Raw genomic sequence first — 12,710 nt, forward strand, 5'->3', positions numbered from 1 at the left:
TAGATGATAGTTCTCGTTATACTTTTGTGTATCTAATGAGAACAAAAGATAAAGCTTTTGATAAATTTAAATAATATAAATCGGTTGTTAAAAATCAAAAGGAAAAGAAAATCAAAAGGAGAAGAAAATCAAAATTCTTCGAACTGATAGGGGTGGCAAATATTTTATAGATTCATTTTCTCTTTTTTTGTGAAGATAATGGAATTATTCATCAAAAGACAACCTCTTATGCATCATAATAAAATGGTTTAGCTGAAAGTAAAAATAGAACCTTGGTTGATATGATAAATAGTAAGTTGTTAAATGCTAAATTACCTTTAAATCTTCGAGAGAAAACACTTTTAACAGCATGCCACATACACAATAGAATTCTTTCAAAGAAATTCTTAAAGACACCATATGAACAATGAAATCATAACAGAAAATCAAATTTGGATTATTTTAAAGTGTAGGGGTTGCATTGCCTTTTATAAATACCTCATCCTCATAAATCAAAATTAGGACCTAGAGATATTAAATATATTTTTGTTGGCACATAATTCAAAAGCATATAGATTTCTTGATTTAAATACTAATGTTATTGTCGAATATATTCATATAAAATTTTTTGAAAATAAGTTTATATGTGATACTGAAATTGATATGGAGGAACAAATTGAAATCATTCTTACGACTAAAAATTAAAAAAAAAAGTGATGATTCTCTTGAAATTAGAATAAGCAAAAAAACTAGAAAAGAGAATATTTTACCTTCTGATTTTGTTTCTCCATATTTTATAGTATTCTTAGTAGAAGAAAATAAAACCAAAGTGCTTAAAAAAAGGCCAATTCTACTAAATGTATATGAAGACCCTAAAACATTTAATGAAGCTATGACTTCAAGAGATGTTGCATTTTGGAAAGAAGCTATTAATGATGAAATGGACTCAATCATGTTCAATAATACATAAGTCTTGATAGATTTACCTCCAGGTTCTAAACTTATAGGATATAAATGGGTATTTAGAAAGAAATATAACACAGATGGTTCTATACAAACCTTTAAAACAAGATTAGTTGCAAAAGGTTTCAAACAAAAGAAAGGCATAGATTATTTTGATACATATGCTCCAATAGCTAGAATAACATCCATTAGAGTTCTTATAGTTTTGGCTTCCATTTATAAACTACATGTGTATCAAATGGATGTTAAGACATCTTTTTTAAATGGTGACTTAAAGGAATAAGTATACATAGAACAACCAAAAGGTTTTATTTTTCTAGGTAATGAGAATAAAGTTTGTAAATTAATTAAGTCACTATATGGGTTAAAGCAAGCTTCTAAACAATGGCATGACAAGTTTGATTCAATCATAATAGCCAATGATTTTAAACATAGTGGGCCAGATAAATGCATTTACTCAAAATTTACTAAAGAATATGGAGTTATAATGTCTCTATGTGGATGATATGTTAATTTTTAGTACTAATATGATTGGCATAAATGAAACCAAAAGGTATCTGATTTTTAATTTTAAAATGAAAGATTTAAATGAAGTTGATACCATTTTGAGAATTGAAGTTAAGAGATATAATAAAGGTTTCATTTTTAATTAAAGTTATTATATTGTGAAACTATTTAATAAGTTTAAATATCTTAATATAAAAGAAACCAATACTCCATATGATACAAGTATAAAATTAACAGAAAATCAAGGTTATATTTTGCACAACTTGAATATACTAGTGTTATTGGAATTATTATGTATGCTATGCATTGTATTAGGCCAGATATAGCTTTTGCTATTTGTAAGTTATCGAGATATACAAGTAAGCTTAATATAAGTCATCGAAAAGTCAAAGGAAGAGTTTTAGGTTATCTTAAAAGAACTAAAGATTTTAGCTTATTTTATTCTGAAGATCCAGTTGTTTTTAAAGGATATTTAGATGCAAGTTGGATCACTAGTATAAGCGATAATAAATTCACTTCATGATGGATGTTTACCTTTGAAAGTGGTGCAATTAGTTAGGCATCCAAGAAACAAACTTGCATTTCACATTCAACTATGAAATTTGAATTTATAGCTTTAGCTGCAGCAGACAAAGAAGCTGAATAACTAAGAAATTTATTAATGGATATAGAGTTGTGGTCACAATTAATGACAGTCATTTTCTTGTACTGTGATGGTGAAGCTACTATATCTAGAGCTCATAATGAAATTTATAATGAAAAATCTAGACATATTAGTCTAAGACATCATTATATTAGAGAATTGATAAAAAATGAGGTAATTACCATCATATATGTTAAGTCTACTAACAACTCAGCAGATCTTCTTACCAATGTGCTACATAGAAATTTGGTAAGAAGCACCACAAATAGAATGGGTTTAAAATTCCTTTTCGACATCAATAATGGGAACCTAACTTTGAATTAATAACCTCTAATTGTAAAGTTTAATAGGAAACAACAAGTTATTGTTATATGTCTGTAAACACTAGTTAACACATTCTAAATATTTAGAATACTAGTGTAAGCCATTGCGTTAATGAATGATGAGATTGAACTCTTAATGAAGTTTATAAATGTCAATGGAGACATAAATAAAAAACTTCACCTACATAAACATAGAAGTGGTGCTGCTTCAATAAGAAAATTGAGAACTTTCTTGTAAATATTTATGAATAAAGATAAGCACATAGTTATAATAATGCTAAAGCGATTATAAACCTCTGACGGAATATTAAATAAGTATTATGTGTGTTATATCTTTAATTTTAACAGTATGAGTTAAGATTTAATCTGCTGACATTATCAACTTTATTAGAATTCTAAGGTATATATGATAATTGAAGATTTAAATCGAAAGATATCTTATTGTATTTATAATATTTATTTGTGTAACAGGTTAAAGATTAAACATCAATATTCTAAACTAGTGAGAGATTGTTATTAGTATAGAATGTGGTGTATCCCACATTGAGTAGAAAGATCACTTATATATGGTTTAAAAGAAATTACTTATGTTATTTAAGTAATTGATCTAAGTGTTGGAGTGGGCCAAGTCATTTAAACTTGCTAGGAGTTTTTCAATGGGTCAGACAATTTTAAAATGTCAAATATAGGCACTTAGACACTTAGGTTTATTTGGCAAATAGATTTAATTTTTTTAAATTATTATTATTATTATTATTTATTTCGAAATATTACTGATTCTGAATAAATATTTTTGAACAATGAAGAACATGACTGTTTAAATAAAATTTATTTAAACAATAAAACATGACTATATAAAATGTCATGACGTTTTGAATTGGCTTGATTGATGATTGTTCATTTAGTATAAATAGATCTTTCTACCTAACCAATTTCACTACTTCTGATTCAGTCAAAGATGGGCACTTAGGCACTTGGGCTTGTTTGGTAAATATATTTAATTTTTTAAAATCTTTATTATTATTATTATTATTATTATTATTATTTATTTCGAAATATTACTGATTCTGAATAAATATTTTTGAACAGTGAAAAATATGACTATTTAAATAAAGTTTATTTAAATAATAAAATATGACTATATAAAATATCATGATTTTTTAAATTGACTTGATTGATGATTGTTTATTTATTATAAATAGATCTTTCTACTTGACCAATCTCACTACTTCTGATTTAAAGAGTTTTAAGACTTTGTTATATTCTATAGACATAATTGATTTTAAGATAATATTATTCACGACTCAAAACAATATTTTCTTCTTTCTTACTATTTTTGTTTTTCTTAAATTTACTAACAACGCCAACTGAAAACTGTGGCTGGTGTTCATATTGGGGATGATGATTTAATTACTGCAACAAATATTCTTCATGCATTCTATCCAAGCATTTGTATGGTAATTCTGGAAATGTTTCTCGGCAACGAGCAGAAGATGGTGAAGGTGGAAACTCTGATAGTGACATAGTGTTCTGGGATAATGATGTCCGTGGTGCCTAAAAAAATAGTAAGCAGGACTTCATGGACCTTCTATTTCATTTTATCTCTGAGGGAACTGGTTGCTGGAGTTGCCCAGACCCATATGAGGAATGGTAAGATGACGTAAGTTTTATGGCGGCACCGACATCTAACCATTCCTCTGGCTATGACGGAGGAATATTGAAGGAAGAAAATAATGACGTGGAAAAAGCTGATGTGGAATTTTATTACAGTGAATTTATCTTTATTTTGTAATAAAGTTTAAAAGTACTCTTATAAAGGAATTAAGATTTAGAAATATACTAGTTTAGAAGAAAACTCCTGATCCCGTACCTGCACAGCGACTGTCACCTACATACTCTATCAATGAAAATGGGACAACGCATCAACACGCGCCTCCATGTAACTGAAACTGATAACAGAAAACGAAATAAACGGTTTCATGGTTGGTTGAGCAGTTAAAAACAGAAAAAGAGTTTTAGGCCGTTCTTGATCTTCTTTTACTATAAACCCTAATCCCATTTGCAGTATTTTTTTCTTTATCGAAGCTCCATTAATTGGTTTCCAGTTTCCGGTTTCCACTCGATCCATTTTGTTTTCCACAATACAAGAAGATAACGAAGATAACTATTTTGGTACCTGAGAATATGTGAACAAAAGGCTGATATGGATGCAAAGGAAGAAGAAGAAGCAGTTTTCACTCTCCCATCTCCACCTCCAACAAGCAACGCCGTCAACTCCTCCTCGACTAGACCGAATCAGTGAATTACCTGATCACCTCCTTTACCACATTCTGTCCTTGATGCCAATGCAAATGGCTATCCAAACTATCGTCTTATCAACAAGGTGGCGCCATCTCTGGAAACACACGCACGTTGTCGATTTCCACACTTTACCTCTCTCTTTTTGGGAGAGTGTTGACTACGCTCCCATTAGCCGCTCCTTGAACCTCATTGAATCTCCTACTATCGAATCATATACCGTTTCAGTGGCTACTCCTTCCGTCATTCGCTCCCTCAATACCAACTCTCAGGTCACCAACTTCAACAACGAGGATCGCTCGGTCGACGTTGAGCGCCGCTCCGATCGTTTCGTCTCTCGCCGCCGGGGCACCTCCCCCCGTTTCTTCTCTGGTAGTTCTTTTCTTAGTCCCCTTTCCCTTTCTTTTACGTTAGGAACATAACATTTGATTGCTTGAGGTTGAATGTTTTTCAATTTTGTTTTATCATTTAGGTTTAGATTTAAAGTTGAAAATTTGTTCCCGCTAGTGAGATTCCAATGTTTTACAGCACAGAATTGAATGATCAATTACTATTTTTGGGAGTGCGTATGTATTTGATCCATTTTCTCCAACAAGAAGGCTAAGTCAGGTCCTGAACCTAATGGATCAATTCATGGACCACCCTTTCCTCTCATATCCCAGCGTGTCCTCAAGGAAAGGATCTCCGCATTGACATGCCAGGCCTTAGCAAAGAGAATGTTAAAATCTCGGTGGATCAAAACACTCTGATCATCTGGGGAGAAGGCGACAGAGAGTCAGAGGATGAAGAGAGTAGGAGGCACTATCCAAGCAAGCTTGAATTTCCTCCAACTACGTATAAGGTCGATGAGATAAAAGCCGAAATGAAAAATGGGGTCCTGAAAGTGATTGTGCCTATGGTGAAAGAAAGGATGGGTACCAGGTCACCGTTGAGTGATAGGGAAGTTTTAGAGGTTTCCTGTTAGTCAAGATAATGGAAGTGAGGACTAGGGTAACTTGCCGCTTTGTAGAGAGTTGTTTAATTAGTTTCATAATGTAAATCTTTTCTCAAGATGTGAACTAGAAATGGAATAAGGTTAGTTTTGTGTGATAAATGAAGTATAACTTTGTTTCTTTAAAGTTATTATATCTTTTATAAAGACCAAGTTATACCATGAAATAAAACATCTTTTTTACTACTAATAAATTTTATTACTAATCAACTTCTTTTCGAACTTGGATTTTATCTTAGTTAATTATTTTTTATTTATTTTATATTTAATTTTAAATCATTAATTAAATATCATATATTTAAGGAAAAGTAGTACATTATTCATCTTTAAATAAAAAAGTAAAAAATTTCATTACTTTTTAAGATGTAAAGAGGATATTCTCCCATAAAATTTAAGTTTGAATCCTAAATAAAATTGTAAAAATTTCCATTATTTTTTTGGCTATAGAGAATATCTTCCCCCATGAAATTTAGACTTAAACCATAACTTGCAGCTACTCCTCAGGACCTCAACCATGGCCCAACGAAGACTGTCTTCTTCATTGATCTCTTTAACAGCAATACTTACATCATTTTCCCATCATTTTCCCTCAATGTACAACAGTCTCATTTTTCTCAAGAAATTCAGAACAGTAAGAACTGAAAAAAAAGCCAAAGGTAAAAAATGAGAATCTTCAGCGGCAATTTGTTTTTGCCTTTAAGATTTGAATAAAAAATTATATGTATCAAACAAAAAAAAGAGTTTAGTATTTATTATGTTCACACATGTAAAAATTTATTTTGCAAGTTTCTATTTAATGTATATGTATTGATTTTATATCATTTTATTTCACAAGTTTATTTACATGTTATTTTTACAAAGCGACAAAGTTGAATTTTTTCTTTGTTATTTTAACCAAGAAAATAGGAAACCGTTACAACCGACTTGGACTCGGAGCGTAGCTGATTCCCGTACCAGACAGCACGCCACCAGCGACTGCCAATGAAAATTGGACAGCTCGCACAACACTAGCCTACGCCTGAAATTCATAAAAAAAAAAAAAAGAAAAAGAAAAAAATGCTGTGAAAAAGGGTTTTAGGCTTTCCTCTTCCTCTTCTTTTATCATAAACCCTTATCGAACACCCAGAGTCCCATTTGCAGATTATTCTTTCCTAAGTTCCATTGTTTCCAGGTTACACTTCATTTTGTTTCACCGTGATGCAACCAACCGGCGAAACCCGCGATTTTGTGAACAAAAGGAAGATGTGGATGAAGAGGAAGAAGCAGCTTTCACTGCCAAATCCTCTCTCCCATATCCACCTGGACCACCTCCACCAAGCAACGCCGTCAACTCCTCAACAAGACCGAATCAGTGAATTACCCAAGGACGTCCTTAGCCGAATTTTATCCTTGTTGCCCATGCAAATGGCTATCCAAACCAGCATCTTGTCAACAAGGTGGCGCCATCTCTGGAAATCCACCCACGTTGTAGATTTCCACGATTTACCCTTCTCTGCCAGGAAACCTGTTGACTATACTCCCATCACCCGCTGCTTAAACAGCCTTGAATCTCCTAATATCAAATCATTCACCGTTGTTGGTCACGTTGGCTACCGTTCTCATCCTGATGTAAGAAGATGGGTCGAGTTTGCATTCTCCAAAAACGTCGAAGCTCTGAGGATAGGTCTCATGCAAATTTCTTATCCAGTCAAATTCGCTCTGTTGCCAAGATCTTTATTTACCAAGAACGATCAAACTCAAAAGATAAAGGTTCTTCTTCTAAGCCACGTTGACTTTACACCACCTCGAGGGGTGACGTTTTCTGGGTCTGGGTTTGTTTCTCTTCAGTCGCTTTCTTTAACAAATTGTAAACTTGTTAACGGGACTGTGGAGTCGCTTCTTCGTAAATGTTTGGTTCTTGAGGTTTTGGTCCTCGATAGTTGTTTTGGGCTTATTAGGGTTAACATCAGTGGTCCAAATCTTAAGCTGAAGCAGCTTACTTTCAAGTGGAACCTTTTTGATGATGTGGAGGAGGTGGATATGTTATTCGAAGTTGACGCTCCTAGTCTTTCAACTCTGAAGTACTCGGGTGACTTAGCCGCGATTCGTTTGAAGAACTGTGAGGGACTAGGGGAAATAATCCTACTAGGGGAGTTAGAAGAAGCTTATCAGGAAATCATTAACCACATTAGTGAATTGATCAATCAAGTCACTCACGTGAAGATTTTGGGTGTGAATTTACAGTTTCTTCTGGTACCCTTTCTATCATTTCCATGTTTCATCTTCTTTATGGATTTTTTTTTTTTTTAATTTTTGATTTGCTGGATGTTTGTTTCTGATCAATGATAATTGATATTGCTTGGTATAAGTTCGTGGGCATTGAGTACTACACGAGGGGCCTTCCATTCTTAGTATTCCAAAATCTTCAGCATCTGATTTGGTGTGGTTCACCGAAGTCTCAAAATGAAGTTTACAACCTTATATGCTTCCTGGGGGATTGTCCTTGTCTTGAGACTTGTGAAATAGATGTAAGTTCTGGACTTTTAAAATTTGATGAACGTATATAATTGGCTTTCTGAGTGGTTTAATTCTTGAAATAATGCTTTTCTTCTATTACCTTGTCAATTGATTCTACAGTTTCGGCAGCAATATTATTGGGCTGCATTCTGCGATACCGTAAGGGAGAGTATTCAGGAACCTACATTTGTCATGGACGAAGGTGCACAATATCAGCTGTATCAGGGTAGATATCTAAAAAAGCTTAAATCGGTTAGAGTCCTGTGCTTTTCAGGCTTTGATGGTGAAATGATGCTGGTGCGGTTGTTGTTGGGAAAGGCTGTGAATCTTCAAAAAATGGAATTGCTCTGGCAGAATGATCCTAGTGACATGACTGACAATGTGTTGCAGATTGTCCTTCGGCAACGTTTACATAAAAGGAACCCAGACCCTGATCTTGTAGCTACACAATTGAAGAGAATTTTGATTGAAGACCGGGTCACTGGTTTGCCCAGAGCTTCTCCTAATGCCCAAGTCCTATTCAAGAGCAGATGGAAATTTTGAAACGGGTGAGTATTAGACTCTTAAAAGGTTTTGCTCGAATATCAAAGTTTTAGCATTTCATTTTCATTTCGTACTGCTTAAGTACTTTGTTTGGTAGACGCCTTTATTTTTGGCAAATGAATTACAGGTATCACATGTCCAACTATTTAGAAACAACAAAGAATATGTAATGAATTGAAAAAAAAAAAGGAGAAATTAATCTTTAAAATCTGCTTCCTTGAATCCTAACTGTAAGTTGTTTTAACGCTTTTGAAATTCTGTTCATGATTGCAGGGATAGTTTTGGCGTTCAGAACTATTATACTCACAAGAGAAGACTGTTGCAAACAATCTAAAGATTCAACATCAATAGAGTGACCATCTGGCCATCCCGATACTACATGTGTTTTTTCTTCTTACTTTTATCAACCTAACTGTGGGAGCTAGATCAAACAACGTTACATAGAATTGTTTGATTTTCAGACCCCTTCATGCAATCTGTTACCATTTACAGCTGTTGAATATTTCAATGAACTTTTAAGTGTTGGTTTTTGGGAAGAATCTGAAATCCATATGAATGATCATTCGGTCAATTTCTTCATGTTTCCTTAGGCAGTTAGGCAATCACATTCTACTTTGATTTCTAGTATGGAGATGCTTATTAACTCTCATTTCTTTAATTTTCCTTTGTATATTTGGAATGTCTTTTCCAGACTATAGCACAGCAGGTAGTTGTTCTTGCAGATGCAAGTTAGGCTGATGACACCTGCTGTCCTATGCGTACTGTCATGGCTTCTATGTTTACTGTGAAGTTTAACTGCTTACTTTCCACATTGTTTGCACTCAAAAATGAATATCTGTTCTCTTAACCCTAAATTTTTTATTATAACTACTTAAATTACCCATTCTTAATCTGAATTAATTCTCAACCCCAACTAATCTTCATGATTAAAATCGCTTTCTTGCATCTCCGTTAAATTTTATCTACATACTCTTTTTAATTATCTTTTTACCTGTTATTGATTTTTTTTATCAAACTTTGTAAATTTATCGATTTTTTAAACTTAATCTTAAAACTTGAACCTGTTTATATATATATATATATATATATATATAGTTAAAAATGGTACAAGTGCCTATTACAAAAACCCGAACCAAACAAATTAGTTCCATAATGAAAAATACAATAAAATTCAATTATTTTATTTATTATCTTAATCTAATTAAATTTATAAATTCAAAAGTAAATTTTATATATATTTAAATAGTTATCAATTATATATAAAATATACATTTCAATTAATACAATTAATCAATTATAATTATATATGCCTTACGTACGGTATGAGTTAAAGTTATATGAGTAAAATTATTAAATGAAATACGAAACGGTTACAACCGATTTGGAGTGATGCTGACTCCCGCACCAGCACAGCTACTGTCACCTACGTACTCTACCACTGAAAATGGGACAACGCATCAACACGCGCCACCATGTAACTGAAACTGATAACAGAAAATGAAACAAACGGTTTCATGGTTGGTTGAGCAGTTAAAAACAGAAAAAGGGTTTTAGGCCGTTCTTGATCTTCTTTTACTGTAAACCCTAATCCCATTTGCAGTATTTTTTTCTTTATCGAAGCTCCGTTAATTGGTTTCCGGTTTCCGCTCGATCCATTTTGTTTCCCACGATGCAAGAAGATAACGAAGATGACTATTTTGGTACTTGGGAATATGTGAACAAAAGAATGATATGGATGCAAAGGAAGAAGAAGCAGTTTTCACTCTCCCATCTCCACCTCCAACAAGGAACGCCGTCAACTCGTCAACTAGACCGAATCAGTGAATTACCTGATCACCTCCTTTACCACATTCTGTCCTTCATGCCCATGCAAATGGCTATCCAAACCAGTGTCTTATCAACAAGGTGGCGCCATCTCTGGAAACACACGCACGTTGTCGATTTCCACACTTTACCTCTCTCTTTTTGGGAGAGTGTTGATTACGCTCCCATTAGCCGCTCCTTGGACCTCATTGAATCTCCTGCTATCGAATCATTTACCGTTGTTGGCCACGTTGGCTTCTATTCTCACCCCCACCTAGGCAAATGGGTCGATTTTGCACTCTCCAGAAACGTCCATACTTTAAGGATAGGTCTCATGTCATCGTTTCCTTCGACGAGATTCTTTAAGTTGCCAGAATCTCTTTTTACCAATAACGGTCAAACTCAAAAGCTGGAGGTTCTTTTTTTAAGCTATATGGACTATACACCACCTCCTGGGGTGACTTTTTCTGGTTCTGGGTTTGCTTCCCTTCACACACTTGTTCTTGCAAAATGTAAACTTGATGACCGGACTGTGGAGTTGCTTCTTCTTGAATGCTTGGTTCTTGAGGTTTTGGTCCTTGATAGGTGTGTGGAGCTTGCTAATGTCAACATCAGGGGTCCAAATCTTAAGCTGCGACACCTTGCTTTCAAGTGGTATAAAGATAACCATAATGATGGGGAGTTTAGGTTATTAGACGTTGATACTCCAGGTCTTTTAACCTTGATTTACTCGGGTGACTTAACCAACATTCGTTTGAAGAACTGTCAGGGATTTGGGAAAATAATCCTGCTAGGGAAGGAAGAAAAAATTAATGAGGCAAATATTGACCACATTAGAGAATTGATCAATCAAGTCACTCAAGTGAGGACTTTGGGTGTGAATTCTCAGTTTCTTCAGGTACCTTTTTTTGTCTTTCGAGATATACGCGGCCCCTTTTTCCTGATCCTGAATTTAATTTCCATGTTTCATATTCTTTACCATTTTTTATTTGTTGGATATTTGTTTCTGATAAATATTGTTGTTGATATTGCTTGGTATAAGTTCGTGGCGAAAGAGTACTACATGAAGGGCAACCCAATATCCTTAGAATTCGAAAATCTTGAGCATCTGTTTTGGTACGGTTCACCGGGGTCTTCAAATGATGTTTACAACCTTGTTTCCTTCATAGGGGATTGCCCTTCTCTTGAGAATTGTGCAATAGATGTAAGTTCTGGACTTTTTAATGAATTAACATAGTTAGCTTTCTTGGTTCTTTAATTCTTGAAAAACTGCTTTCCTTCTATTACCTGTCAAATGAATTTACAGTTTCGGGAGCAATGTTGGCCTGCATTCTGCTCTATCGTACGGGAATGTAATGTGAAGCCTGAATTTGTCGAGGTGGAGGGTGCACATCATGAGCTGTATTTTGGAGGTTGTCTGAGAAAGCTCAAATCAATTATTGTGATATGCTTTTCAGGATTCGATGGTGAAATGATGCTGGTGAGGTTGTTGTTGGAAAAGGCTGTGAATCTTCAAAAACTGGAATTGCTCTGGCGGAATTATCCTATTGACATGACTGACAATGTGTTGCAAAATATTGTTTGTATATCGGACGAAGCCCCAGATGTTGTAGAGGATTTACAGGAAGATTCAATTAAAGAAAAGGTCAATAGTTTTCCTAAAGCTTCTCGTGATGTCCAAGTCCAATTTAGTCACAGATGGGAATACCACAACTGGTGAGTACTAGACGACTCTTAAATGGTTTTGCTCGAATATCAAGCTTATAATATCAGCTATATTTCAATATTTATTGTATACTGGTTAAGTGCTTTGTTTTGGAGATGCCTTAATTGTTGGAAAATGAATTACTGGTACCACATGCCGGGGCATTTGAATCCCAATTAATGGTTAATAGTTTTAATGCTGGTAACATTCTGTTTAATCATGATTTCAGGTATAGTAGTTTTGGCGTTTAGAAAGTAATACTCACAAGAGGCAGACTGTTTCAACGGTCTATGTATGATTCAATTTCAACAATATTAAAGGAGTGATCTGGCCAACTGGATATCTGGTGTTTCCTGTTCTTCCTTTATCCACCTAATTGTAGGAACTAGAACCAGACAACTATTTTAGTATTGTCAATTTAACAGTTTAAGCATGCATGACAATTAGTAGAAATGTTTG

General features: G+C 33.9%; 2 protein-coding genes and 1 pseudogene across 2 annotated transcripts; all 3 read left to right on the forward strand.

The window, feature by feature from the left end:
• Window positions 1-4,148: 4,148 nt before the first annotated feature.
• Window positions 4,149-5,649, forward strand: LOC111289227 (small heat shock protein, chloroplastic-like; annotated as a pseudogene).
• A 948-nt stretch (window positions 5,650-6,597) lies between these two features.
• Window positions 6,598-8,250, forward strand: LOC149515976 (putative F-box/LRR-repeat protein At5g02930). Its single transcript, XM_089768693.1, has 2 exons — window positions 6,598-7,936; window positions 8,053-8,250. Exons 1-2 carry the CDS (start codon window positions 6,902-6,904, stop codon window positions 8,248-8,250), a joined length of 1,233 nt encoding a protein of 410 aa, XP_089624819.1. The 5' UTR covers window positions 6,598-6,901.
• LOC149515977 (uncharacterized) lies at window positions 7,789-9,078 on the forward strand. The gene has a single exon (XM_089768762.1). The coding sequence runs from the start codon at window positions 8,393-8,395 to the stop codon at window positions 8,741-8,743; it is 351 nt and encodes a 116-aa protein (XP_089624888.1). The 5' UTR covers window positions 7,789-8,392; the 3' UTR covers window positions 8,744-9,078.
• Window positions 9,079-12,710: the final 3,632 nt, after the last annotated feature.

Source organism: Durio zibethinus, chromosome 11 (assembly GCF_047325235.1).
Source record: "Durio zibethinus cultivar Kanyao isolate XHJ-2024 chromosome 11, ASM4732523v1, whole genome shotgun sequence".
Classification (NCBI taxonomy): domain Eukaryota; kingdom Viridiplantae; phylum Streptophyta; class Magnoliopsida; order Malvales; family Malvaceae; genus Durio; species Durio zibethinus.

Excerpts from the sequence above, each read along its gene's own strand:
- LOC149515976 (XM_089768693.1), top strand. The coding sequence starts at position 6,902 with ATGCAACCAACCGGCGAAACCCGCGATTTTGTGAACAAAAGGAAGATG. Across the intron at positions 7,937-8,052 it reads TGAATTTACAGTTTCTTCTG|TTCGTGGGCATTGAGTACTA; the intron begins GTACCCTTTCTA and ends GCTTGGTATAAG.
- LOC149515977 (XM_089768762.1), top strand. The coding sequence starts at position 8,393 with ATGGACGAAGGTGCACAATATCAGCTGTATCAGGGTAGATATCTAAAA.